The 27,455-nt window shown below is 38.6% G+C and overlaps 1 protein-coding gene across 1 annotated transcript in view; it reads left to right on the top strand.

The window, feature by feature from the left end:
• The window catches only part of lrp1bb (low density lipoprotein receptor-related protein 1Bb), a 237,367-nt gene that overhangs the window by 92,231 nt on the left and 117,681 nt on the right, over positions 1-27,455 (top strand). The window contains exons 4-9 of the mRNA XM_056434519.1: positions 13,522-13,641; positions 14,207-14,335; positions 18,821-19,078; positions 20,138-20,300; positions 24,514-24,736; positions 27,245-27,437. Of these exons, the coding sequence (XP_056290494.1) occupies positions 13,522-13,641; positions 14,207-14,335; positions 18,821-19,078; positions 20,138-20,300; positions 24,514-24,736; positions 27,245-27,437 (1,086 nt within the window). The remainder of the gene's footprint in view (positions 1-13,521; positions 13,642-14,206; positions 14,336-18,820; positions 19,079-20,137; positions 20,301-24,513; positions 24,737-27,244; positions 27,438-27,455) is intronic.

Below are 27,455 nucleotides of genomic sequence, written 5' to 3'. Positions count from 1 at the left end.
TTGTACAATAGTACCTACTGTATTTTAAAAGTGTAATAAACATGATCTGCAGCTTTGAAAAACACTTCACAACATAAATATAGCACTAACTGTCTGCCAAGTAAAACTGTCTCACATTTATATTAGATCAGTAATTGCACCTAATGTTCTGTTGAAATGCTGATTTCTAGTGAAGTGTAATTGATCTGGCATCGTGTGTAGTGATGATGACATGAGGAGGCTCCTAATGTAATGTATTAATGTACTTTTGGGATTTTTAGTGACGTCTTTTCACCAGACGTCACTACCTGACTGCTGTTTCACATCTTTTGTTCAACCCCCCCACCACACATACACACAAACACAAACAGACACACACACACACACACACACACACACAGAGTGATAGTCACTCTGTCTACATAGCAGGTACAGCTACATGGACCCTGAATGTTATGCAGGAAGACAAATCTGTGTATAAAGTGTTTTTTTAACATTTCAGCATGCACACATAATCCAGTAGAAAATCTAAATACAAATGGCTTTGAAAAGAGGAATAATATAAGACCGTATCAGATCGGAGCTCCATGCATTTCATCCTCCTATTAATACTTTTGACCTTGGTAACCCCCAGTTGTCATATAACGATGGTGGTGGTGGATACACTGCAACAGATATAACTGAGACTGTTTTTTCTACAAAAAGTGCCATCAGATAAACTATATACAGCTATATCTGTACCATTAATAGGTTATATTCACATTTACGAGTCTACATATTGACTTTAATCACTTGTATGCTGACACTAGTGTATCATAATCGGCACTTTCTGTGCATATTGTGTCATCGCGGAGAATGAATACAGACGATTTTATGTGAATGCCCAGAAAGATCATCAGCATTAAATGTTATTAGTCAGTAACTGCTGATGAAAAACATCATGATCTGGGCTCAGTTTCATGGCAGTGTGGATATTGGTTTCAGCAGGACTCTGCGATTGCAGTCATGACCATGCGATACAGTGCTTTGCCCATTCAGAAGGTGTTTTTGTGCCCATCTCAGTGCACATGGTGGAAAGGAGAACATGCAATTAGATGGGAGTTGCATATAAATTGGAGCGCAACAACCAATAATTAATGAAATAGCTGTTTTTTTTCCATCATATTTTTTTCTTATTGCGAGACATAAATAAGATGCTTTCAATTACTATCATTGGAAAACAAGTAAGTAGTACGGTAAGTACTCATTTTTATTGGAAATACAGCAAACAGCCTTTTACAGCCAGCATTTGAGTCAATGATTTGGTTGGTGTTTTTTTAAATATTTGTCCAGTATATCTTTCTTATCTTCTCTTCATCTAAACATGAAATACAGTTATTACATACATACAGTTATTACTTACTATGACTTGTTTATTACAATAACAAAATTGAGTGAGCAGCATTAAAAAGCTGACCGCCAACATTCACACCATATGCAGTTCACAACGTCTTTCATCTCGAGTGACATTTAGACGATACATCTGTAAGTACTCTGGTATTTTTATCCCTGACTGAGCTCGACCCCAACCATTACATTCATCCTCAGCCTCATTTAGTGGCTCATGAAGACTTGACATTTATTGCACAATCAGAAGGCAAGATTTGTACATGGTGAAGTGTGTGGAGCACAAGTTCCAGCCTAAAATGAGTGAGGCCTGAGTTGAGACAAATCACACACATAGAATACCCTAAATACACCAATCCAGCGCTCTGCTCTAATATAGTGTTCTGTTTAAGCTTACACGCATGTGCTCACTCTCCCATTGCCAATGAAAGAGCTGCTTCACTGCTCACAATACAACCAGAGCTGCCACCGCTCTGGCTGGCGCTCACTGTTCCAATTCATCCCCTTTGTAGGCTCTGATTCTGAGGTTTTCCCCCACTGAGGAAGTTATGTTCTCCCTGATCTCTCTCCTCTCACTTTGAGCTCAGCTTCCAAGTGTGATCTCTCAGGGAATAATGAATCGATGTAGTGCATTAACTACTTAATATCTACATTGTCTAATATTGAAAAGCAGGTTGTCTGAACTAATTTAATTATCTCTGTTTTCTTCTACGGTTGTTTTAATTTTAGGATTTGAACCAGAATCAGTCCCTCTGTTAAGGAAGGCTTGAAACAATTGCGAATATCAACTGAGACATCAGTATGTGGCTCTCATGAGCATAATGAAGTATAAAGCTAAGATGTAATCCCACCCTCCATGTAGGGAGATCCAAGAAACATGCATATTGGTTGGTTTGGTTGTGTTTGATCCTCCTGATGTGAGGGGAAGAGGTTAGTACACTACTGCCACTGTAATAAGGAGCTTTTATTACATATTGGTTCTCTTTCTCGTCGATAAATCATATTCATCATATTGTAGATAACAGGTCTCCTGAGAACAATAGAAAATGGTTAATGACACAGTTTGAATGAAGTGAAAGTTGAGTGGAGAGTGCAATTTCCGAATCCCAACACTCACAATTAACTCACATAATTAACAGTGTATTAACAAGCTGTGTAAGTGAAGGTTTACATGTGAGCTCAATCAATGACACCAGTCTATCGTTTATCCATATGCATTCTTCTCTGTACTCGTGTTCTCGTAGACTCGTGAACCATCATCAGTCGCGGCCCAAGTACATGTTCCAATTCAAAGTCCGCTTCTCGCCAAGCACAGTCAAAATGCCCATTTTCCGGAGGATGCATCAGAGGTGACTCGTGCGTACTCTGGACAGACAATGTCCAGAATGCATTTCACACCAGTAAAAGGAAACAACAGCAGAGGAGAAAATGCACAACTGACAGTTGACTCTTTCTAAATACTACTGTTGTTGAGTCACGGAATGTAATTTTAGGATGTTTTCAGGCGAGAAGTTAGTAGTTTAAGCATCAAATCTGTCGTCGGTTTGTCAAGATTCATCCTACTTGAAGATATTCTCTGACCATTTGACGTTCTTGCGGGACCAATGAACTACGCAGTGTATATATGTATATACAGTATATATATAAAAAAAACATATATTTATGAACACAATATGTATATATATAATTATATACCCACACACACAATTCTAAATAAAATAATTATATTTAACCCTTGTGTTGCCTTAGGGTCATTTTGACCCGAATCAATATTACACCCACCCCCCGCCTTTGGGTCATTTTGATCCGATTCAATGTTTCACCCTCCTGTTACCTTTATATTTACTAACATATTTTACCCTTTGGGTTCAATTTGACGCCAGCAATTAAAACCTCCAGAAAATTATTAGAATTAATATTGTTTTCCAAGTTTAAGTGTGAGGCACTTTATGTTTGTTTGTTGACTACCGAAAGAACACCGACATTAAACATTGAATGGGGTCAAATTAATCCTAAGGCGGGGGGAGGGTGTAATATTGATTCGGGTCAAAATTACCCTAAGGCAACACAAGGGTTAAAGGATAATTGAAAAAATCAGGATTGTCATATTTTGTTGAATAATTGGAGTAAACTCATGAGCAAGAACGTCAGAATATCTCAGTTAAACTTTTAAGCGCATCATATCATCTTTTTAAGTGTATCACATTTAAAGCTCATGATTGAGACATACAGGATTCAGAGTTGTGAAACTCGAAAGCTTTTTCTGTCAGTGAAGCTAACATCAACATTAGCGTGAGCAGAACTTTCAACATTATCATTAGGTGTTGTCAGTCTGATGTAATAATGTCACGACATAATTTGCGAGCACTTTGTTGTGACTGGCCAACTATGCAGCTGTCAAAAATAATGTGATAACACTTTTAAATGTCATGATTGAATGTGAGTAATGTTGAGTACCATATCTAAATGAACATGAGCTACATTGGTCAATTTTTATAGGAACCCAGGCAAAGTTGCTTGGAAGTCGATTTTCTTATTAACTGGTTAAAAACATGGAGTACCTCAACAGCAGGAAACTTTACTATTTATTCTGATTTTGTTCAAGATAGGCTTTTTGATGGTGCTTATTGTTTAACTATAAGGTTAATACATAGAGGCCTTTTTTAAAATGTGCTGAAAATTAAGTGCAATATTGTCTTTTTTCATCCTCGTAGTTCGAGTTACACTAAACACCGTACATATTTCACTATGTAGTTGGATCACGGTTTTGCTGTAAGGTATCACACGTGACACCTGAATTCATGTAATACATCAAAACAACATTAACAACAACTATTCACATCAAATGTCTTTTCATTTTAAATAGACCTCGTTAATATCCATATTTGAACTTATCTGAGAGGCATAAAAAGGAACTGGTAGAACAACAGACCTTTTCCCCCACTTGGAATCGGTATTGTCGAACACAGATCCACCGGTAATTTGAAGTCACAGGACGCTTTGTTGAAACACATCATTAGGGTTTGTTTGGACTACATCCTGACACCAAAAGCATTAAATGACACTATATCTGTATTTCCACATTGAGGAATTATATGTTATTATGCACGATACATATTAGCTCTAAGATGCAAAATAACTGATGCAGAAAGCAAAAGGAACGAACAAACATCCCTAATTTGCTTCCTAGAAGGCTAGTCGGTTGTGATTAAATATGAGATTGGACTTTCAGACTGAACCTGGCAAAAATAATCCCCTGAATGCTGCTGAATGTGTGTGATGAGGTGCCGCTGCCTCTGCCAGCTTTCTGCTTTCACAGGCTCTGCAATGCATTTGATTTTTATATCAATCTATTTGTGCTACATAAAGGTAATCTGGGTTTTTATGCCGCGAAGATTTCCGTGTCACAGCACAGTACAACTTGTCAAAGGCAATGTGTGTTTACTTACCCTCTGTGGAGAACACACTGATTTCAGATATTTCGGTATTTGAATTATATTTCTGATTGCACGGGCTGCAAAGTAAGAGGGAAAGAAATATCTCATTACTGACGTGGAAGTGAGAAAGCATTGTCACCCTAGGTTCATCCTCTTCGGAAAACACACACCATAATTGTTTTTTATAATAGTCTCCAAATGTGAAATGCTGACACACACACACACATACACTCACACAAACAATACAGGAAACATTAATATATGTTTCTCTTTATTTTCTAATGATAAAGCCTCTGAAAACTAAACAATGTCAAACATGCACCTTCCCTCCCACCCTATTGTCTCTGAACAACATTCAATTATCTCACTTGATTAACTTTTCAGTGGTACAACCCAAACAAACACTTTCCTCCAGAGTGAAGGAGCCTGTGATAAGTGATGCGCTTGTTACCAAACGACGAGGCAAGGGTACAGCTCAATCATCTTTCTAGTGTTTCTCAGTAGGTTGAACAACCAGCCTTGTAGACTGTAACATATTAGCATTTTTATTAAATTTGTGCCCCTCTAATGGATGAAACATTTACAGTAAGTAGTTAGTCAAAGTGATAGCTCTCCTCTCTGCGGTTGTACTCTGCTATGTGCGGGGCTTTTTAATGTGTTATTCCACATCACCGTGGTCACTTTGTAGACAATGAGTTGTCATTGTTAATGGTGTTTTAAGTCCTACTTCTGCTTTTGATAGAGATACATCTGTTGATTTAAACCAACATTTCTAATAATTTGTCAAAGGATTATGTATTAAACTCATCTAATTTTAAATTATCTGCCATATTTTGCTTCGCTATTTGATGACTCGCTGTTCCAGGTCTTGTTAACTTAGTAACACTGGTTAGGAAGCTGCCAAGCCCAGTAAACACTATATAAATACCAGCAGAAACTGGTGATCAATATGTTATGCATCTTACTTTGTTCTTCCACAGTCTGGCAAGATATTGTCACTCTTATCAGTACTCGTCCTAAACAATCTGGTGTCATCAGATCCTATAACAGCGGATTTTCTTCCTCTGAAGTGGTTCAAATTAAAATGTCATTGTTTGCTGGAAGATTTCGACACCCACACCCATGATGTGCCATGTCAGAAGCCTGGCACTGCACCAGTTAAAAAATCCCTCAGCGAATTGTTTTGAGGGATTACCAACATTTACTGTCACATTTGAGTCCTAGTTTGACCTATGGGATTACATTTATTGAACACTACATGTATATATGCATGTATCTCTCAATGTATAGGGAAAATTATACCTTCCAGACCATCTGGACAGCTCCATGTCACATCACGGCTGACACACTTAAGCTTCTCAGATAACTTTCTTAAGCTTTGTCAATGAATTGTGTCATTGCAATCATTGCTCATCTTATAGAAATTATATTTCCCTGCACACACTTCTGGAAACGGATGAATGATTGATCCCCAGGGATTTTATGACCCAATTTCACATTTGTGGAATCAATCTTGTCACTCTTGCCACCTAGGGCATAGCAACCACAGCTGCAGACCTACAGAATGGGTTAAACTTCTAATATATGAGTGAGAAATCAACCTATGTAAGTTCCTTATGTCAGCCATGGGTGCACCTCTGTGTTGGGGTTTGCGCATACCGGTATATTGGGTCCCACATTAATTTCAGGCCTTGTCCGCCACCTAAGTTTTGGAAAAAAAAATGACTATACGGAGAATAAGGCCATTCCCAAATGGAAGCCATAATTAGGCCAGATGGGGCAATCTGAATTTTAGCTTTTGGTTATCCTTTTCTTGCCCAAGATGAGGCTTCTTGTTTGTATGAGCAGAGCAACAGTGCCACACTCAACACTCACACTCTACCATCTGGATGGCTGAATGTGGAAAGTCTGAGGATCTTCTACTCAATTAGTCTCAATTGATCTGGATTTTAATTTTTTTCAATGCTGTGCTGTAAAATTTTCCCGGAATAAGCAGAGTGCTACTTTAGTTTTGTGAATGACATGAATAATACTGAAGATTTTTAAATTGTATTTCTCCTCGATTGTATGTAAGATCAACTATCAGCTCACAGTTTCCACTATAATGATACTCCCGCTATTGTGCAGAGTGTTCTAAAGAGGGTAGCCTACAACCATTTTGATATATATTTGTACACACAGCATCAACCCTTGAGGCCTCTGGGTGGTAGTCCACCATTATAACTAACAAGTGAGAACCAGTGTTGCTAGGAGACCTGCTGTCTGGTACTGACTAGAGCACATCATAGCCCTACACAGCCTACGGAGGTTGATACAAGGCATCACAAAACTGGCTATCTACTGTTAGTGATTTGCTTTTCAACTCATTGTATGGTTATAGGCTGGTATTCCACAGGGGAAGTGGAAGCCCAGAAGGTAGACTAACTTCCTGGGAAACAGAGTTTGTCTCGCTTGCTAACATTTAAACTGATTCTTAATAGACTGTGCCTTTAGGTCATGGTACAGCTCCTGCACAGCTCAGTGTAGTTAGCTCGGGTTAGCTGTGTCTCTTTAGTGAATACAAGCCATCACAGTCATAAACCATTTGTTTGTATCATCTCACAATCCACGATGAGTGCAATGACAGAACCATACAAAGATAAATAAATGATTAATGTTTACTTGGCCAGATTAATAATTGTGTTCTCCCTTTAAATTTCTCGTTTTCTTATTGTTTATAATTATTCTAGTCACTCTCAACAACAGAGGTGTCAAACAAATTGTTCAAAGATCTCAAATGAGTTATCTTTGCAAGTTTGTGTCTTTTGCCATGATGAGTCTGAAAATAAGTTCATATTTTGCCCTTCTGGTTCCCTCATCTCAAGATCAATGGGTTTTAAAAATATATTTTTTGGTTAGATCCCTGGTTAAATCTGTAGTTAAAACAAGCTGAGTTAATTCACAATATCAAATATGTCTGTTAATATACTACTAGTAAATCTTTAGGCTCATGAGACTATTAAACATCATCATGTCGAACACGAGACCACCTTTTGCTGATTGGTGGTGACGTAAAGTAATTTAACTTGTGCAGTTTGTTATTACGTTAGCTTTTTACTTTTAGAAAAGTGGTTTCCATTTGTGAAGACCATCTTGCTGAACTGCACATGTAAGGATAAACAAAACAGAACTTCTGTGGCGAACACTTCTGCATTATTCCAAAAACCAATAGAAAAATCCCATTAGCTTTTTGTTGAGGGATTCTAATTTAGGGGTTGCCCTCTAAAAACATGGCTATCTAGCGTATCCAGCATAGCCTGCTACTCTTATAAGGAAAGCGAGACCCCAGTGCACCACTTGGAATAGCAGTGTTCTTATTGATTAAAATGGAATACATTACCTCTCTGCAATGTTCACACTTTGAAAAGTCATCCAGTGGGCCAAGTTGCACCCATTGGCGAGTCGGTTGTTGCCCTCGGGCCGTATGTTTGACGCTCATGCTCTACGTGCTCCCATTGCAGAGTATCTATCCTCAAAATCTGCTGTTGTGAAAACTGGACTGCTGGAGATGTAATGATGTTGATGATGTAATATCCAGGAAATGAGTAGAATTCAAGCAAATCATAACTTTCTCAAAATATATAATATGCTTCAGAGTCAAACATTGTACAAATCCAAAGTGTCCTACACTCAAAGAAATGACTCATTGGATGAACTCAATTAAATTGTTGGCAGGTTTTCCATCCAATAATTATATGCAACTCCAACTCAAATTTAGCATAAATTAAATTAAATTAATTTATGTTTGTCCAACTCAAAATATAAACTAACTACTCCACACAGAGTGTTCACCTCATGTAAACAACTGATTTTCAGAAGGCGGTAGTCCCCAATGAAACACATATATTTTATGCACACCATCTAACCTAAATAAATCTAATAATATTCATACATTTACACCATTAAATATAAACATCTATTTTTGTAATTGATTTATTTAAATGTATCAAACAATATTTAAATGTGTCACCTCGAAGAAGGGCTTGAATCGTTTTTGTGAGTGTAACCTAAATAAATCTAATAAATTAAAGTATTCATACATTTATTCAATATAAATATCTTCGTTTTGTAATTTATTTATTTAAATGTATCAAACAATATTTAAATGTGTCACCTCTAAGAAGGGCTTGAATCGTTTTTTTTAGTGTACAATAGGAGGCTCATATTGTTTACTGTTTTATATCTGTTTGCTCTGCAACTCATGCATTTATCTGCATGTACCCTGAAGTCATTTATTTTGAGGTGCATTCATTGTACGTTTCGGTGAAAATAAATAAAAAAGTAAGGTGTTTCTCGCATCACTAATCCTAAATTGAGTTTACTCTCTCCCCTTGCCTGTCTATCTCAGCTGTATTATTACTCATTTGTATGAGACGGTATATATTAACAACTTCTTAATTAATGCCAAATGTACAGATATTGAGTCAGAAAGAATATGGAGCTTATTTCATTCACAAAGTGTATTTGCAGATCATAGTGTCAAGGTCCAATACATGTGCTTCATAACTCGGATGCCCTTAATAGCTTGAGATACGTCTAAGGCATCGAGCAGACTCGATGACAGGTAAACATCCCTACAGCACCCTACAGTGTTTGCCAAAAGGGAAAGCTGATGATCCGGCATCTTTGAGTAGATATAAGGATTAGCTTTGAATATCTTCAGCCTGCCATTTAATCATTTTGCATACTGCCTCACAACAGGGAAGTGTGCTAGTTGCCGTGCCACGGAATGAATAATAATGCACAGGTCACATGGGGTCCACACACAAGCTTAAGAACGAGTAAACAGAGATGGCTGGAAGCAGCGTCAGTTTTTGACCCACCTGTCAAGGGCTGACAAATATTTTTTGGAGCACCTGCTACCTCAACAATATTTTTGCCTGGCAGCATATTAATACACTTTTTATAATGCTGTCTGATTTAGCATATATATTTTTATTCACGTAGAAATGTGAAAAGGTTTGCTGAAATGTGTGTGGGATGTGACCATACAGAGATGCAATAGTTGGCTCTAACCAGAAACACGCCAGAGCAGCGGCAAAGTGTGCCGTGCAACAACTACTAACAAACTTCTCAGCGGCAAATCACAAGGCACAATTTTACCAGCGTGTGTCTTTTCTTTGGTGTGTGTAATTCTGATTACTTTCAACCTGCACTTCTCCCCCAACCTATTACCATGGCTGATGTTGGTCAGTGTTTTGTCATTTAATTGAAGCGCTTCACTTGGCTCCACTTTGCCAGGAGTGCTGCTCTCTTGTCCACCTCAATATGTCTCAATATAATTCTCGGTACACATTTCCATCAAAAAAGCATTTGCATCGTCTGAATTAGTTTGACACGAAGGTGTTGCTTTCCCAGCTTGCACAACAAATATGTGGCATAGAGGCATTTAGTTTTCAAATATTTTTCATTTCTTAAAATAGATGTGTTTACCACTTTTGAGCTTTTAATCCAAATTGGTCTTGATAACAAGATTGGTGGGCAACTCTCATTGTGAGCTGCAGGTACAGAGTAGCTAAAGAGTTTACACTTTAATTTATTCTCATTAAAAAACATTGTTGCCACGGTTAGAAATACATATTTATTATCTTCATAATTCAGATCTTGAAGCTGCGGCTGTAATGTGGTGTGTATTCTGAACTGGAATAAATCCATTTGTATAGAGGGGAAAAAACAGCTTTTTCACCTTATGTTTCTAATATAGATTACCGCTGTTTGGTAATCACTAGTTAAGCATGAGTAATTCACAGTTTAGCAAAGCGGGATGAATGCGATGGCATTATTTTATGCCAAAATAAGTGTCACGTTATGTCAGTGCTGGCCACATTAAGAAATCTCGTAATGAGGCCAACCAACAGGCGGTTGCATTCATTTTCAGAGAGTACAACTTTAATGGTTTCTTGTTAAATAGACCTGAAAATGCATTTTTAAATTGTGGATACAGCCACCAAGTCACAGTTGTGTGAGTGCTTGTTTATTTTTGTATCTATACACACATGGATGTGCAGTATGTGTAGCTCTCCTGTCTTTCTTTTTATTTTTCACACATTTTTTAACTGAAACAACTCATTAAATGAGTTTACAGAGTTAGTGAACACATCCTGAAAATTAAGTATTTTGTATATACACTACCGTTCAAAAGTTTGGGGTCACTTAGAAATGTCTTTATTTTTCAAAGAAAAGCACTGTTTTTTCAATAAAGATAACATTAATAAAAAATACACACTATACATTGTTAATGTGGTAAATGACTATTCTAGGTGGAAACGTCTGGTTTCTAATGAAATATCTCCATAGGTGTATAGAGGCCCATTTCCATCAACTATCACTCCAGTGTTCTAATGGTACATTGTGTTTGCTAATCGCCTTAGAAGACTAATATCTGATCAGAAAACCCTTGTGCAATTATGTTAGCACAGCTGAAAACAGTTATGCTGGTGATATAAGCTATACAACTGGCCTTACTTTGAGCTTGAAGTTTGAAGAACAAAATTAATACTTCAAATATTAATCATTATTTCTAACCTTGTCAATGTCTTGACTATATTTTCTTTTCAATTTTCAATTCATTTGATAAATAAAAGTGAGTTTTTATGGAAGACACGAAATTGTCTGGATGACCCCAAACTTTTGAACGGTAGTGTAGGTGTGCAAACATAATGGGAGCTGCAATACAGTGTAGATATACACTCAGTTGGCTATCAACAGAACTACCTTTGACTTGCAAACAGAAGTGATATGTTTAATCCCTACCATTCATAAAAAAAGGTCTTTACTTTGATAAAAACTGAATCGGAACGCATTACATTTCAGCCCATTTTGTACGAACACATAATGTTTAGTAGAAAGTTATATCTGCAGTCAGCTCCCCAACAGGAGCTTTCACATGTAAGCAGAGTTTCTTGTAGACTTTGTTTGGATATTTGTTGATAATATTAATATAATATAACGTTTATTCTTAATCAAGATGCATCCCAGTGTGATGTGGGCTCATTTACATGGATTTGTGATTTTGTATCACACTTTGTCTTGTCCAGAGTCTTTGTTTGTCTAATGGTGTTTAAACATCACTGCTCAACTTTGGATACATGCTTGCATATTTATAGTTCAGCAAAACCTCTCAGTGTGACTAGCACTCACACTTTTCTACTGGCCGTATAAATGTAAATGAGTAGAGGGATGTCAGAAAATGATTAATGTCAACAACACATCCTGAAACACAATACCATGCCTCTATGCAGGGAGTTTGTTCTTCATAGTTTATTGAGGTCTTTGCCCTTTCAATCATTTTACCTCTATGTGCAAGTGAGGAGTATAAATAAATAACCAAACTGTCTCTCTGTGGTCATTGAAGACCAAAGGCTACTGGGCATTTACCATTTTAATACTTCAGTGTTTGCTTGCTCTCTTATCATTTCAAAAAGTACTTTCCCCCTAAATGAAAATGCAGTTATTTCCCACTCAACTCCCTGTCAGTCAAAAGTCCACTGAGGGCAATATTATATATATAACGTATACACACACACACACACACACGCCTTCACACACACACACACATACACACACACACACACACACACACACACACAACACGTTCACCCCTGTAGTTCCATGTCTGCCCTCTGAAGCTGTGAAAGTTAACAAAGCCATTGTTTTACATATGTTGTACACACTTTTGGGCTCAATATTTGAGATTGTGTGTGTGTGTGTGTGTGAACAGTTAGACACTGTAATGAAAAATGTACTTCTTATAACTCAGTAAGTGTCGAAAAGTGTCTGATCCACTGACATCACTGACTTCCAACCCCTAGAAATCCAAATCAAAGACGGTTTTGTCATTTAGAAAGTCATGATAATTGAAGGTTTGATTGTGGTTCAGTCCCCACGACACTGTTGAATGTAAATACACCCTGTCAAGAAACAATTTGTTCCTCTGCTGCAGCTGTCTTGAAATGCAAGTCTTGAAATGGTAGGCACAGAAAAGAACAACGACAATCAATGCACGCTTTTATCTTTCGCTCCGTAAATTGACATTAATTAATGTTCTGCTGTGGCATATCAATCTTTGACCAATTAAAGCCTTGTTTGGAAGGTTATGCTTTCAATTGTGTTATTTATTCTGCTGAACTTCCATCATGCCATAATTGGCTGTTCTTTCTTTCCTTCTGTATGAAGATATGTGCGATACAGAGCATTGTTATCAAAAACAACATTCTGAAAAAATGGGAAATGACAATGTGGGGACTTCCTGTCAGTCAGGGTGCCAAATTCTGACTTTATAATGTGAAGCTGGTAATAAGTCTCTGATTGCTGGGTCACTGATTTTTTGAAACTCACAGTTTAGTTTTAACATTTATACTTCTATCCTAAATCCCTCTTTATTCTCTACCGATCTAAATTTACTTACCAACACGGTGACATTTCTTACTTTTATTACGTCTGGCTATGGGAGATGAATATACATGAAAATGAGGATTCATAGAAACTATGTTCAAATAAATGTTTAAAATGGTGATAGTCAACCGGAATTATTTGCCCCAAATGACAGCGGAGCAAAATGACTGAAAAGGCTATGATTGAGGAAAATAAAGAAAAAGATAATTTCCCATTCCACGTCCCCTTTCATATCCTTTTTTTTCTCCACTTCTCACTTCCTCTCTCTTTCTCTTTCCCCCCGCAGAGCTCCTGTCAGCCTGCCACGAGCTCCGGTGTCGCTACGGCTGCGTCATGACGAAAAACGGCACCTTCTGTTTCTGCGCTGATGGCTTTGAGGTCGGCGAAGACGGGACGAGCTGCAGAGGTAGGATTCAGCTGCGCTGGTGGGGGTCTCCTGCCATGGAGCCATTCCCCTTTTCCCTCCCTCTTCCCCTCAGCCAGACTTCCTTCTGATGAATAAGCAGGAGGTGTTCTGTATATGAGAACCATCTGTCTGCAGGCAGGGCCTCTTGTACAGCGCATTACACTGCAACACACATGCATAGACACTCATATTGGACACATGTTCTCTCCTTTTTTACACATACAAATTTGCTACAGGCCTGGTTTCTGACAGCCAGGATGTTCTTGCCATAGGTGCCTCTAGAGTTGTAGCGTCTTACTTGGACTCTGCACAGACCTTATACAAACGACATGGTACGACAGAGCATGCCTATGCTGTGGGAAGGGGTATAACAAAGAAGCATTGCTTGAATTTGATCCTGAGAGAGTGTTTTATAGGGTACTTCAGCTTCAAAAAAGCCTCATTGGTTATTAAAGTAATTATGCCTGAGGTACCAGAGTGAGGCCACATTAAGTATACTTTATGTATTTGGGTCATGTTTGAGTACACATAATTTGTTACAAATGACTCTTCCTTTTTCTATAAGATCATGATGAATGTGCCATGTATGGCGCATGCAGCCAAACCTGCACGAACACCTATGGGTCATACAGATGCAGCTGCACAGAAGGATACCTCCTGCAGCCTGACAAGAGATCTTGCAAAGCCAAACAAGGTGAGCGGCACACTTGCACTGCGAAATAATGTGCACAGTATGTATGTTTCATTGCTAATAATAAACAGGGCGGTTTTGTTCAGAGTGCAATTATAGCTTAGCATCTCCATGGCGCTCAATAGCAAGATTAATGTGGTTTAGTAGTGACCACATATATCAGCCACATGAGAATGGTTAGACATGGTCAGCCCAGGATAATGATAAAATTAATGAGCATGTGATTTTAATAGGGAGCGGTCTGGAGTGTTTTGTGCGGAGACAATGCCCAGCGTGACACTGATTAATGTTAATGCCTGATGCCGGTAGCACATCTGTCCTGATGAGTAAAACAGCCTACTTAGAAATAAAATATCCGAAAGTGCTATTGTCTTTTGTTGGTCCGTCGTCTGCAAGTAAACAAGTTCAAGCAGATTTCTTTTAAGGGTGTTGTCACTATGGCATATATGGGTTGAACAGAGCTGGAGGCCCAACACACCTAGCTGGGGAGAACACCACTGCTGCAGCTTTTAATCAATGTGACTGGTGTCCTACCAGGAATAAACTCAATATGATTACCCATAAACTTAACTGAACCCAATGCTCACATGCATTAATATTAATTTAGCGGAGAGCAGTAGCGGTACAGGGATAACTAAGGGGTTACCATTAGTTCTAAAAGCTCATGAATATACATTTTGGATAGCGCTCTCTGAGGCTAGAAGATGAGGAGTAGCATGGAATGAAGAAAAAACATATTAATGTGTTGAGTATAAGATTAAAGAGAAACCTGCAGCACAAATGTTCTTTTTGGGGTCTTACTCTTGATTTGATCTCATCTCATGCAGGTGAAAGGTAGACTTTGTTATGCTATTTGTATTCCATGCATACATCTGACTACAGCACACTGATGATGTTCATGTCTGCTTAATAATATGATTCACTGACTCCTATTGTAACTACTGTATTTTATTGAAGTCTAGGGTTATTGCATGTTGCAGAACATATATTTAATGGTCCTGCACACACAACAATGAATAGGAATCGTGTTTCAAAATTACAGAACCCTCTCTGTTCATTTTGATGATGCCGCATTACCTTGCATTCATTTGTCAATATCAAAAGTTCCATACAAATCCTTTATACATAAAGCAGTTAGCGGCTGCCAATAACACTGTGCAGGCTAGCTAGCTAATTACCTGAGACTATTTTCATAAAGATGTGCTCCTTTTTTAGCCTTATGTCTTTTAAGGATTTCCCCTTACAGTTAGGACACAATCCTGGTTGGGATAAACCCTATTCAGAAAGCATCTTAGCCTTTAAGAGGACTCCTATAAGAAGTAGGGAGGATGACTTTTAAGAGGCTTAGAGTTTGTCAAGCAGAGGAGAATATGCTGGAAAGACAACGAGGTGGGAGAGATATTCTCCAAACGCTGAATGACAGTAAATTGATGAAACACTACGGATTAGATGGTGCAGGGATAACGTTTGTCCTCGATATCATTAGAGATGGCCTCTATCTCCCAGCTAATGGAGTAACGCTATAATGCCAGTTAGAGCGATCACAACACTAAGATTAAGGTTTATAAAATGTGCATTTCACCAAAACAGCAGTCACTTCAAAAGTCTCGCCAGCAATCACAGAAACAAATAAAAGATTAACAATGTTGTACTTTTACGGTTGGCCTCTGGCTTACAATTTATTCAAGAAAGATGTTAACTACATAAAATAGTATTCATAACTACACCATGTACAAATAGAGAGTACATTTTTTAATGGATTTAACTGTCGATTATATGCATATTGTCACTAAGAGCGCATTGTTTTCTGTTTTTGATCAACCAATCATACTTATATAAAAAACCACCTCGATGAGATAAAGGTTTCTGTGCCCCTGAGATGCTCAGAGTTGCACTGAGTAGTTTCCTTATTCACTCCTAAGCTCAGACTCCTCACTTCACTGTTTAGACTTAGATGGGAGCTCTTTGAGAGTATCCTCAGAATGTTTGTGAACACAGACCTGGTCAGTGATGACGCGTCCAACTCCATAAATCTCCCTGCAAATGTCACTTGGGTCCGAGATGCCGGTCCTGTCTGCTCATGTAAGCTCTTTGTGTACTTAGTCCCTCGTTCCCCTGCTGGTTCTCAGCCTTCCAGCTGCTGTCGAACACAAACTCACAAAAAGAGTAATTTTGACTTTAGCTTTGAAAGCAAAAAGGGATGAATTAGTGTCATTTCAGTGAGATTATAAATGTGTGAGCCAAATAATGTTAGACACAAAGACAGCCTCCAATTATTTTTATTTTCAAAAAAAACCTCAAAAGTAAGCTACTTCATCGTGGTCTGTTTTAGAACAGCTTTGCTGTTATTTATGCATTTGCGAACACTGAATGAATGAAAGTCAGCGTCAAGGAGAGAGCCTGGTCAAAACCCCATCAATGTGGGAGAAAAAGGTGGGAGTACTAAAAGCTGATTCAGATGGATAAGAGGAAGCAGTTATGTGAGCAGGCATTCTGATGTATTACTTATATTAGGATGGTAGCCCTTGACTCGAACTTCGTGTGGCAGATCGGAATAAATAAGGGCCCTTTTTAGGGGGTGAACCTGATGCCAGAGAATGTGCACACTCAATTAAGCCCATAACGCAGCTTATCTCAGTTTTATCACCACTGACTGTCTTCCCTTGACTTGACGTATTTAACTATAAAGCAAGGAATCTCTGTCTCTCTCCTTCTGTGTGTTCTTCGCACATCTCGAGCAGCGTTAATTTGATCGACTTGGTGGGTGTATTTCTGGAAAACCATGGAGTGCTTTTTGGAATTTGGTGTAATCTGAACATGCAACACTTTCAATGTTAACAATTCAGGCCTGTGGAGACTTGCGATGTCTTCCGCAGCTGGCGAACATCGGCTGGCTCAGGGACCGCAGTCCCTTGCTGATTTATTCTGGATTACGTTAAACCACATTTTCTTCACCAAATTCCATGTGATTCAAGAAGATTTGACTTTGACCTTGACCTTTGACCCGATATCCAACAAAAGAATGGCCACAGTTAGCCATTGTAACTCAAATGTTGTATGTTTTTTGCCATTAGTCATTGCACATCTTGCCATTGCACATCTTGCCATTGGTCATTTCAGAATTCCAATGGTAAACCTTAAATATGAGAAAGTGACAAATGAACAACTTTGTTTTCGACTCTCAAAAACTTCTATACTAAAACAATTCACTTTTAATGAAACTATTAATACCGCACAGTAACATTCCTGCATTCAGATTTATATTTCAAGGGATCAATGAAAGAGACACAATACTAGAACAATGCACATACAATTACTTGTATGTTCTAGATGGAGTTTTCAATGCACAATGCAGAATAGTTCAATTAATAATGATAATAATAATAATTAATGTCGCTAAATGTATTAGGCAACTCCAATGTCTTTCCTCTGTGGTAGAAGTACACAATAAGTAGTATGCAGTTGAGTTGCCTATTTCGTATGTACTTTGAGAGTCATTTAAGAAGTTATTTTCATGGTAAAATAAATTAGGATAGTTACATTATCCAATATCTTTAGTTCATGAACATTCAAATTAATCTATATGTGTTGGGGGCCCTTTTACACAGGGGCCAGAGGCAGTTACCTACCTTGTCTAATGCTTAAGGGCTCGATCACACCAGACGCAGCTTGTAAAAACGCAGCCGCCATGGCGAAAACGCGACGGGCAAAACAGCCCGGTGCGCCTGTGGAGCGCCTGCGTGTGCAGCCGGGCATTAAAACTTCATTTACAAAATAGATTCAAGCAGACGTCACGCTCTTTTCCTTGCTGTGTTGTAGTATGAGGAGGAGAAAGAAGCCACCAAAAAGGAAAGAGTACGGCGAATACTACCAACTATTCCGCAAATTGTGTCTCGATGACGAGCGCTTTCAGTTGTACTTCCGGCTGAGCAGGAGTCAGTTGAAGTAGTGTTTCGATTTAGCTCTTCGAAATTAAATACCACGAAAACAGGAAGGAAAGCGCTAGAAAAACGCGGCGCGTGGCATTAAAAAGGCACGTCTGAAAGGCGCGCCTTACCATAGGAAATCTATGGTTTTGCTAGCGACACGTTTTTGAGAGTCACATCTGGTGTGATCGAGCCCTTAGCATCTATGGCATTGCAGGTGTATTGTTCTGGACCCAAGAAAGCACAGTGTGAGGTAGCTGTTCTTCTTGAGAAAGCTGAAAGCAGCAAAACCATAGGCCACGAATTAGCCCGTTCTGAACAGGCATGATATAAACAGGTAGCTATGAAAATGAGCTTTTGTGGAATTGTTTTGGAGCTTTTTAACATGGTGGTAGGGTTAGAATAATATACACTTTTTCCTGGCTCTAACTTTAATGGTTAAGTATTCTTTTGTCATTAAGGCATGCTTCCTGTCTTTATATTCTAGTATTCAGTAATTTGGCTGCCATCAAACCCTATCCTTGCTCCATGGTAACCATACATATTGTCCCCTTCTCTCTAGATCCTGGCGATAGCCGTCCAATGCTTCTCATTGGTGGTTCTGATCGTATTGTCATCACCCATCTAAATGGAACAGGTCTCCGGCCCCTGAGGTCTCTGAGTGGAAATGGAACACTGGCATTGGATTTCCAGCACAACCAGGAAAGTGTATGCTGGGCTCTGTCGACAGAGTCCTCCGGGCAACTCCGCTGTGCTGAAACAAGAAATCTGCGTGGATTCACACGGGAACAAGAAATAAGAACACAACAAAGTTTGCAACGTATGTTTTTAGCTGTTTATAGTTCCCTTCTCTCGCAGCACATACACCTTTTCATTTCCTTACTTTTCTTTGAGTGATGACCTGCTCTCATATCGTGATCACTCTCCCCAGAAGGATAGTGGTGAGATGAGATACAGAACATCCAATGCTCTCTCACACACATATGGTCAAACCTCTCTCTCTTTATATCTCTCCTGTATATTCCCACACTCTTACCTGTGAGCTCTATATTTAACTCTATAGCTCTTCATTATCTGTGCGGTTGAAGGCAGCTTAGCCTCAGGGGTTTGGGCCACTCACCTTTTCCCAACAGCTGTCCTTCAAACCTGCAGACTACGCCTGCTCTGATACTTAACAACCTTCCCTCAGTGTAGTTGATCTTGTCCAGCGTCTCACTAATATCAAATCTGTTGTTAAATGTGTCATGTTTTGACTGGCAATCTTTTTAGGCTTGGCATCTAACCTCTTTCTGTCATTACCTCCAGCTTAATAGTGGTGCATTCATTTAGAACAACTGTATCTGAGGTGTCAGTTTACATTGTTGTGTCCTTTGCAAAAACATAATGGAAATATACCAGCCGATTAGCATTCTTAGTGGTCATGGCTTCATTTAAATTTGCAATGTAATTCTTACTGCTACGAAGTCTTCAACATATTTTGTAATATGTCTACTGTGCCCCTTTGGGGGAGCTTTAAAAGCATTTAAATATATATTAATATATATATATTAATAAATAATATATTTTTTGTTCTTCTCCTGAATAACTCTGATCTCAACATGGTTGAACTATTCATCAACTTGGTCTACCTAGTATGAATGGTGTGACATTTAGCAGGTTTTTACAAAACATACTCTTGACTTTTGGAGGAACCAATATCTTGGAGGTTGGCTATTGACCAAAAGGTTGGATATCACAACCTCTGCATCTCCGATATCGATCTTTAAAAAAAAAATGTTTCTTTGTTAGTCATGCAGGTGAAAAATGTATTAAAGCGTTTTATTCCACATTTTCCGTCAACTGTTTTACACATGAAGGTAACCCATTATTTCCATTGCAGATGTGGAGAACATGGCTATTGACTGGCTGACAGGCAACATCTATTTCGTGGACCGCATCACTGACAAGATATTTGTCTGTAACCGTGGTGGGGACACGTGTGTTACTATTTTACAACTAGACCTGCTGAATCCTAAAGGAATAGCCCTGGATCCTCTCATGGGGTGAGTGTTCTGCAGCCTATATAATATACTATCTCTAAAAGTACAGCAAGACTCATTTATCATCTTGCATCTTTTGTAAAAAAAAAAAAATTTAAATCACAGAAGAAGAGAAAAAAAATCACTGGATAGCAATTGACTTGTCTGGAAGAATGGGAGTGAGTTGCCATGAAGGGATTTGATTGATTCCCTGTCTTTCGACTCAGCCGTCCTCTCTGAGCTGTGTAATTTGGTGGATAGCTGGTGATGCTTCAGACAGCTTTGACTGTCGAGACATTCATTTCTATAGACTGATTTCATCCCACATCCCTCGGTAAAAAAAGGCCCCTTTAGGAATTTCCATTTCAGGATGTTTGTCTCTGTGGAGATCACAAAAAAACTGAGCAACTGCAGAGTAAAAAATATCCCCACACTTCTCACAGTGAAAACATTTACAGCATGTGGTTGACAGTCACACAAAACCTATTACGTAGGTTTCATGTCTCATCGGGCACAAAAACAAAACAAGAAAAGAAATTAAATATATTGCATCCAGCAGCTATACCAGAATGTGAACCAGTTTCAGTTGCTCAAGGCCTTTCTTGCCTTCTTCTTTCCAGTGAGCAAGAGACGAGCTGGCCTGTTATATTACGAGGACAAACATCAAACTTGGAGCACATTTGAACAAGATTTTAGAAACTGTGATACACTAATAACAGTGATGTGGCTTTTCTTTGCAGTACTAGAGCTTGTTGTGCAGTAATGACCACCTCCAAACATCAATACAGATTATCAATCATTTTGCTTTGCACCAATTCTATAAAGTGTCATGTCCATCACCCATAAGGCCGAGACAATGTAATCATTGAATCTTAACGTATAATGAATTGGATTGAGGCAGAACTACATTACATTACTACTGCTTATTTGTGGATGTCTAGTTTATAAACTGCACTTAATATACCAGCTTTTTTTACCACTCAAAGCCATTGGGTCTCATCAAAATAATTAGCTGCTAGTTTCTTAATGACAATGACGGTTTGTATTTGGTTGGCAGCGTCCCTGCGTTCTCATTAAATGCTGGTCGGCCGTTGTACAGCAAGATGGCTTATGGTAAATAACCCAAACGGTAGAGTTCCTATATAAACTTGCTGTAAGTAATGCTGGTTTTTTTCTTGTGGATTTGTCATGATCACACATGACTTGCACACATACATGGAAGTGCCCATTCTGTTGTGTGTATAGAGGGTGGATAGTATGGCCATAGAGTCTGCTGGCCTACAAGGCATCTACACGTGCATGTTGCTGGCGAGAGATTCACTGTAAAACACACAGAAGTTGGCCAAGAAGTTCCTGCCTCTAATTGGTGAGATACGTACAGCTGTTTCTAAAGAAGCTTGTCTAAGAGCGGTCTGTCAGTCTGGAGCATTGGCGTGAAAACAACATGAATCAGGGAGGTGTTAGAAACCTCCACAGCGTGAGGAACGGTGTTTATAGAAAATGCTCTGTTTTGGCACTCTGTTTTTACTGTTATTTAATAGTTTCTTTGTCTTTATCCGAAACAATATTTGTTCATTTCATTAGGAAAGCCTTTTGATTAACAACCCTTTCTTCTGTTTTTATCAACTTTTTTTCTCATTTTGGTTGAGAATTTGAGTGATTGTATGGTTTGTTCATTGTCTAAAATTGAAGCAACATTAGCTACCGGTGTGTCATATTTAATTTGAGTGTTTACCATGTACTGTATGTATCTGTGACTGGAAAGGGTGTGCTCTGTATATGAAAACCCAATACAATCATAATTGAAAAGATTAGGGGATTCTAGATGATGTTGTGTTGATCAGTGCCATAATTTAATTATTCACTATGCAACAGAGTCAACCATGTCCCCTGGTCATTAGGTTTAACTACTAAGTCATTTTCTTTGCCAAATATGTTTTGGGAAGGCTTAATTACTGCCGGCATTGTGTTCAGCGGCAACGTTTTTTCAATTTTTATTTTTTTTCAAGATGAAAATCTCATTGGTATAGCAGGTATTTGATGATAGAATAATTTGGACCTGATGATGGTGCTGTATTAAACATTAAGGGATCACTATAACGGTTAAGCACCATACATGTCTTTATTAATTTTCATGGTAATCCTTTTTATAATTGTTGAGAATATTTACCTAAAACCTAAATATGTCATTGTTATGGTGGCACTATAGGACAACTCAGCGGATCTATTCATGGCCACCAATGTCATATTGATTAATAGTCTGGGAATCATGAATGTACAAAATACCATGACCGACAAAATCTTTTTTCAGAATTGTATTAAAAAATTAAATCTAAAGAAAGAAATAATTTTACAGGAAAGACATTTCTTTAATTTACTTTAGCAGTTAGAGTCCTACATTGAGATTGAGTCCTTGACTATATAATACATGTTTTATTGTAAAGGTGCATTGCAGACTGAAAACTTCAAATCTAAAGAAAGCAGCTGAAGGAAATAATTTACCTGCCACTGCATACAATGGACAGAAAAGTAACATGAACAATTTTGAGTTTGCCTTTCATTATTGGTGTCTTTTCAGTCTTCTGTTTCACTGTAAGACACATAGTTATTGTATACCGGTCCCATGCAGTTTTCTTTATCATTTCCAGAAATCCAACATGGATGTCGTAGCTGCAGAATACACAAATACAGCATCAGCACCATCGTAATCCAAGAAAGCTGTAATTTATATGCTACTTGGAGGTGCACGTGTTTGGGGAGCTATAGGTTCCTTGCTGACGCTGACGTTTTTTTAGCGCAGCTTGGTCCGGGGATCAGAGGGCAGCCCATCTCTCCCCTGACTTGACATGTGCAGATTAAGTCTGCTTCCCGCTCCTCTCCGGCTGTGGCTTGTTCTCGCTGGAGGTTGTTGGAGCTCCGTCGTCTCGGAGCCAAAGAAAGACAGCATGGCACACCTTCCATGTTAATTATTGTACATGCAGAACTGAGCAGTTTTGAATACTTAGAGACAGTGCATGAATTACAGGGCTACTCATCCACTGGCTCCCTGTGTCTTTAAGAATTGATTTTCAAATCTTCCTCGCAGTTTTTGAGGTACTAAATTGTTTGGCTCCTCTGTGTGTCACACATTGTCAATTATGTTTTGTCTACTTACATACCCTGAGGTGCTCCGCAGCATGCCTTCTAAATGTCCCCAGAATTACCACAAAGGAAATAAGAAACGCTGCTTTTATGGCATTTGCCTCCAGGTTATTTAGCTTCTATCAGAGAGGCATCCTCACTGGGTATTTCAAAGAAAGCATTTTAGAAACATTCTGGTGCAGTTTTTTGGAAATCTTACTACTCTTATATTAATTAAAAACTTATTTTACGTTTTTTTTCCCATTTATTTTTATTTACTGTTTTCACTTTGATTAATTTAGCATGACAGCAATAAAACATAGGCTAATTATTACTACTATTGGGCAAAACAAGTTTCCCTAGCAAACTACGCCGTAATATTCCACCATATCATCATGTTGGTATGGCTAATTTGGTCACAGCTGTTGGAAATAAATAAGTAAAAATACTGTATTTATTTCTACTCCACAACAAAGAGTGAAGTATATTTGTATCTTTTGTTTTGCTCCAACCTCAGTTAATTAGTGTTACTGTACTTTAGAGATTCCGTTTTAATCTCTTTTTTATGTTAAAAAATATGACATAACAGAATTTGAACATAACCTGGAAACCCATTAAAATTCTACTTGGCTAATGCTAACTCTCGGCCTTAGAGGTAACACTAGATTACTAAGTGTGTTAGCTGTGTAAACTCATTAGGTGGCTATGCTTATGTTTGCATCTCATACATTTTTGAAATGTTAATACTGTTCCTTACCCTAGAACTCATTACATAATCATTATCAGTCTTTCTACTCTACAGTCCCATGCACACTGCTCCAACATGTGGTCAAATCAATCAAATCAAATGCTGGACAATATACAGTATGTTAAGTAAAGTGTCATTCAGTTTCATCAAATGGCTGGAGGTACAGTAAATGCACCTTCACACTAAATAAGCCAGAAAAATGCCAACAATGTTTTTGCTGTCAGGTAAAAAAATACTTCTTTTTTATATTTGCTTAGTATTTGAAGAGGAAATAGGTCTTCGAGGAATTAAAGCAACAAATGACAATCTACTCTTCCGATAACCTTCTTTTACGACATTTAATAATGTCAACACTCCCACTCTCCGCAGAATGCTCTTCTTCACGGACTATGGGAACGTGGCCAAGGTGGAGCGCTGCAACATGGACGGCACCAACCGGACCCTTCTGGTGGATTATAAAATTGAGCAGCCCACTGCTTTGGCATTGGACTTGGTCAAGAAGCTGGTGTACTGGGCAGACGCCTACCTGGATTACATCGATGTGGTGGATTACCACGGCAAGAACAGGAACACCATTATCCACGGGAGCCAAGTGAGTGTCATATTTCACTATGAACGCTGCTTTTGTTTTTAGTGGGCTCCACATGAAGAGGATCATGTCCTGTCTTCCTCGACATTTGAGTGACTCCAAATTGTTTCATGAGAGAGGCTTTCTAACTTTCTGAATTATGGCACCCTGCTTCATCACTGCGAGGCAGGTGGTATATTCACTGCTTGATGTTGTAATTCACTCTTTATTTCCATATAAAAGGTCCTTTGAATGGGAATGATTATTGAAGTGAAGGCACATGTGGGGCTGTTGTCCAAAAGACCCTTTTCTGTAGTACACTCTTGAACCCTTTCACCACAGATTATGACTATTCATTAAAAGGCCTTTTCAAGCAACTTGATATTTAAAGACTCAGCCTTTATGAGAAAGGAACATTGTACATTTAAACATCTTATTTTTTATAAAGGTGTTCTTTGCATATTACGGCCTCCTCCACAAGGTAGTAGCCTCATTAGAAATGTGATCCTTTATCAACAATAACAAATGGTTTTCAGCTCTTTTCTTCATCTTTTTCATGGACTGTGAAGATTTGTGTGGTTTCTGTCGTAGCCTATTGTATTCTTGGTCAGAAGTAACAGGTTTGTTCACAGTTTGACTCTAGATTATAATGTAATGTCATTTTCCAAAATGTTTTAATTTCAAGTACAAATTAACAAAGACAGGCAACTGTTATCTGCCCCAACTCAAGGACTGATTCAGAAACAATTTTGTTCTCAAAATAGAACAGAACGCAAGCTCTCGACTGACGAGATGCAGAGACATTCCTTTGGGTCACCTGGAGCTCATGGGGAGAGTGGTCGTCCCGTTACCTAATTTGAATATGTCCAAAGTGTATTGGATTTACTGGTGCTTTGAGATTGCACGTTTTCTTTTCGTCCTATCTGTGCAGGTCTATATATATATATATATATATATATATATATATTAGGGCTGTCAATCGATTAAAAAAATTTAACTAATTAATCGCACATTTTGAAATTGCGATTAAAAGGGTTTTTTTCTTCGAAAGACTAAATCTTCTAAATGAACGAGTAATCCCTCCAGACAGCGTATATTTTAGACACTTGTTTAATTGTATTCTTTTTTAAAGACAAAACTTCACACAGAGCTGTGTTTTCAAAGAGGCTCCTACCTATAAAGTGTCAGTGAGGTATTTAATATTGTGGATGATAAATTGTTTCTTCAGTGAAACATTCAGATTAGTAAGAAAAGGTGTATTAGAGATTGGTCCTGTCATCTTTAACACTGAACAGCAGCAGAACCAGTGGCCTTGGTAAACTGACAAATGTGTCATGTTAACCCTCTGGAGTCTGGGCTCATTTTCTCGATTTTACAAACACATGTAAATTCACCTTTTAAAGTCTTTTGCATGTGACACATCCCAGTGTTTCCCCCACCATTCTATCAGGGTGAGGCCCCGCCCCCCTGTCATGTTCTCTATCGCGCTAGATTACAGCAGAAGTAATGTACGGTTCTTTTCTTAAAGACGTCTTTGTTCTTGTATTAAACTAAACGTCTGTTGTTGGTCGTCTCTACAGCAGCATGTCATTTTGTCTCCACGTGTCGGTCACTCTTCTCTCTCCGTCTCGCGCGCCGCAGAGCTCCATGCCGGCGTGTGTGCGGAGAAAGAAAAAAAAAGTCCCCTTCACCTTCCGCCTCGCGTCACCGACACGTCGCCCTCTGCTTCTCTGTGAATATGGAGGAGCAGACGGGAGGAAGGAGGCGGACTGCCGCGGCTTGACACTCACAGGAGTGCAACAACTCCAACGCACACCGGAAGTCAACAAAGTTGCGTTAATTGCGTTAAAATATTTTAGTGCGTTAACGCGGCCAAATTAATCGCATAGATTAACGCGTTAACGCTGACAGCCCTAATATATATATATATATATATATACAGTATATATATATATATATGTATATATATATATATATACTTTTTCTTGTCTGTACAGTGTTGTAGAGAGGTAATAATTCAATAATTGAGCTTCTTATCTGTTACCATAATCCTGCTTTTCTATTTCCCCTCCTCCCTCCCAACAATTTACTGTTGAAAAGATGCAAGTACAGTATATGCACACCCTTTTAAGTAGGGTGTGTGTACAAAATGTCTGAAAGTAGAGTGCCAAGGCCAAATTACAAAGAGAGAAACGGTTCAATGGTTTGTTTATATATTTGTATTATTATTCTGACTCTGTGACTGTTTCTCAACCCCCAGTGAGCTTATGTGTACTTCCTGTGAACACAGCTCATCCAGACACGGTAGCATGGGGGCTGAGGTGTCACGGCCTGGGGCCTCTCCAGCCAGTCCATCTTTTTATTCCGTGTGGGTTGCCAAATGTACAGACAGCCCTACCCCGCCACCCTTGTGCTTGCTGCACAAATAAAATATGATTGTTGTTTTCTCTTGTGATTTCACAAATTTTTGGCTTCAGGCTTCTTGATGTTAGAAACACAAAACAAACATCATTGATCTTTTTTGTTTTGCAGGTGTCATACATTTATGCATTAGCTGTGTTTGAGGACTACCTTTATGCTACCCAATCTGACCCCTCCAAAGGGAGTTACCCTGTGGAGCTGCTACTGATCCACCGGTTCAACATCACAGCGGAGTGCAGGACACTAGCAACTCTGGGGAATACTAGAGGACTCCGTGTTTACCACAAACTCACTCAGCCAAAAGGTAAAGGACTTCTTTTTT

The sequence above is a fragment of the Pseudoliparis swirei genome, chromosome 2 (assembly GCF_029220125.1).
Source record: "Pseudoliparis swirei isolate HS2019 ecotype Mariana Trench chromosome 2, NWPU_hadal_v1, whole genome shotgun sequence".
Taxonomy (NCBI): domain Eukaryota; kingdom Metazoa; phylum Chordata; class Actinopteri; order Perciformes; family Liparidae; genus Pseudoliparis; species Pseudoliparis swirei.
Note: the sequence above shows the minus strand (reverse complement) of the source record. Positions and strands in the feature narration are given on the sequence as shown.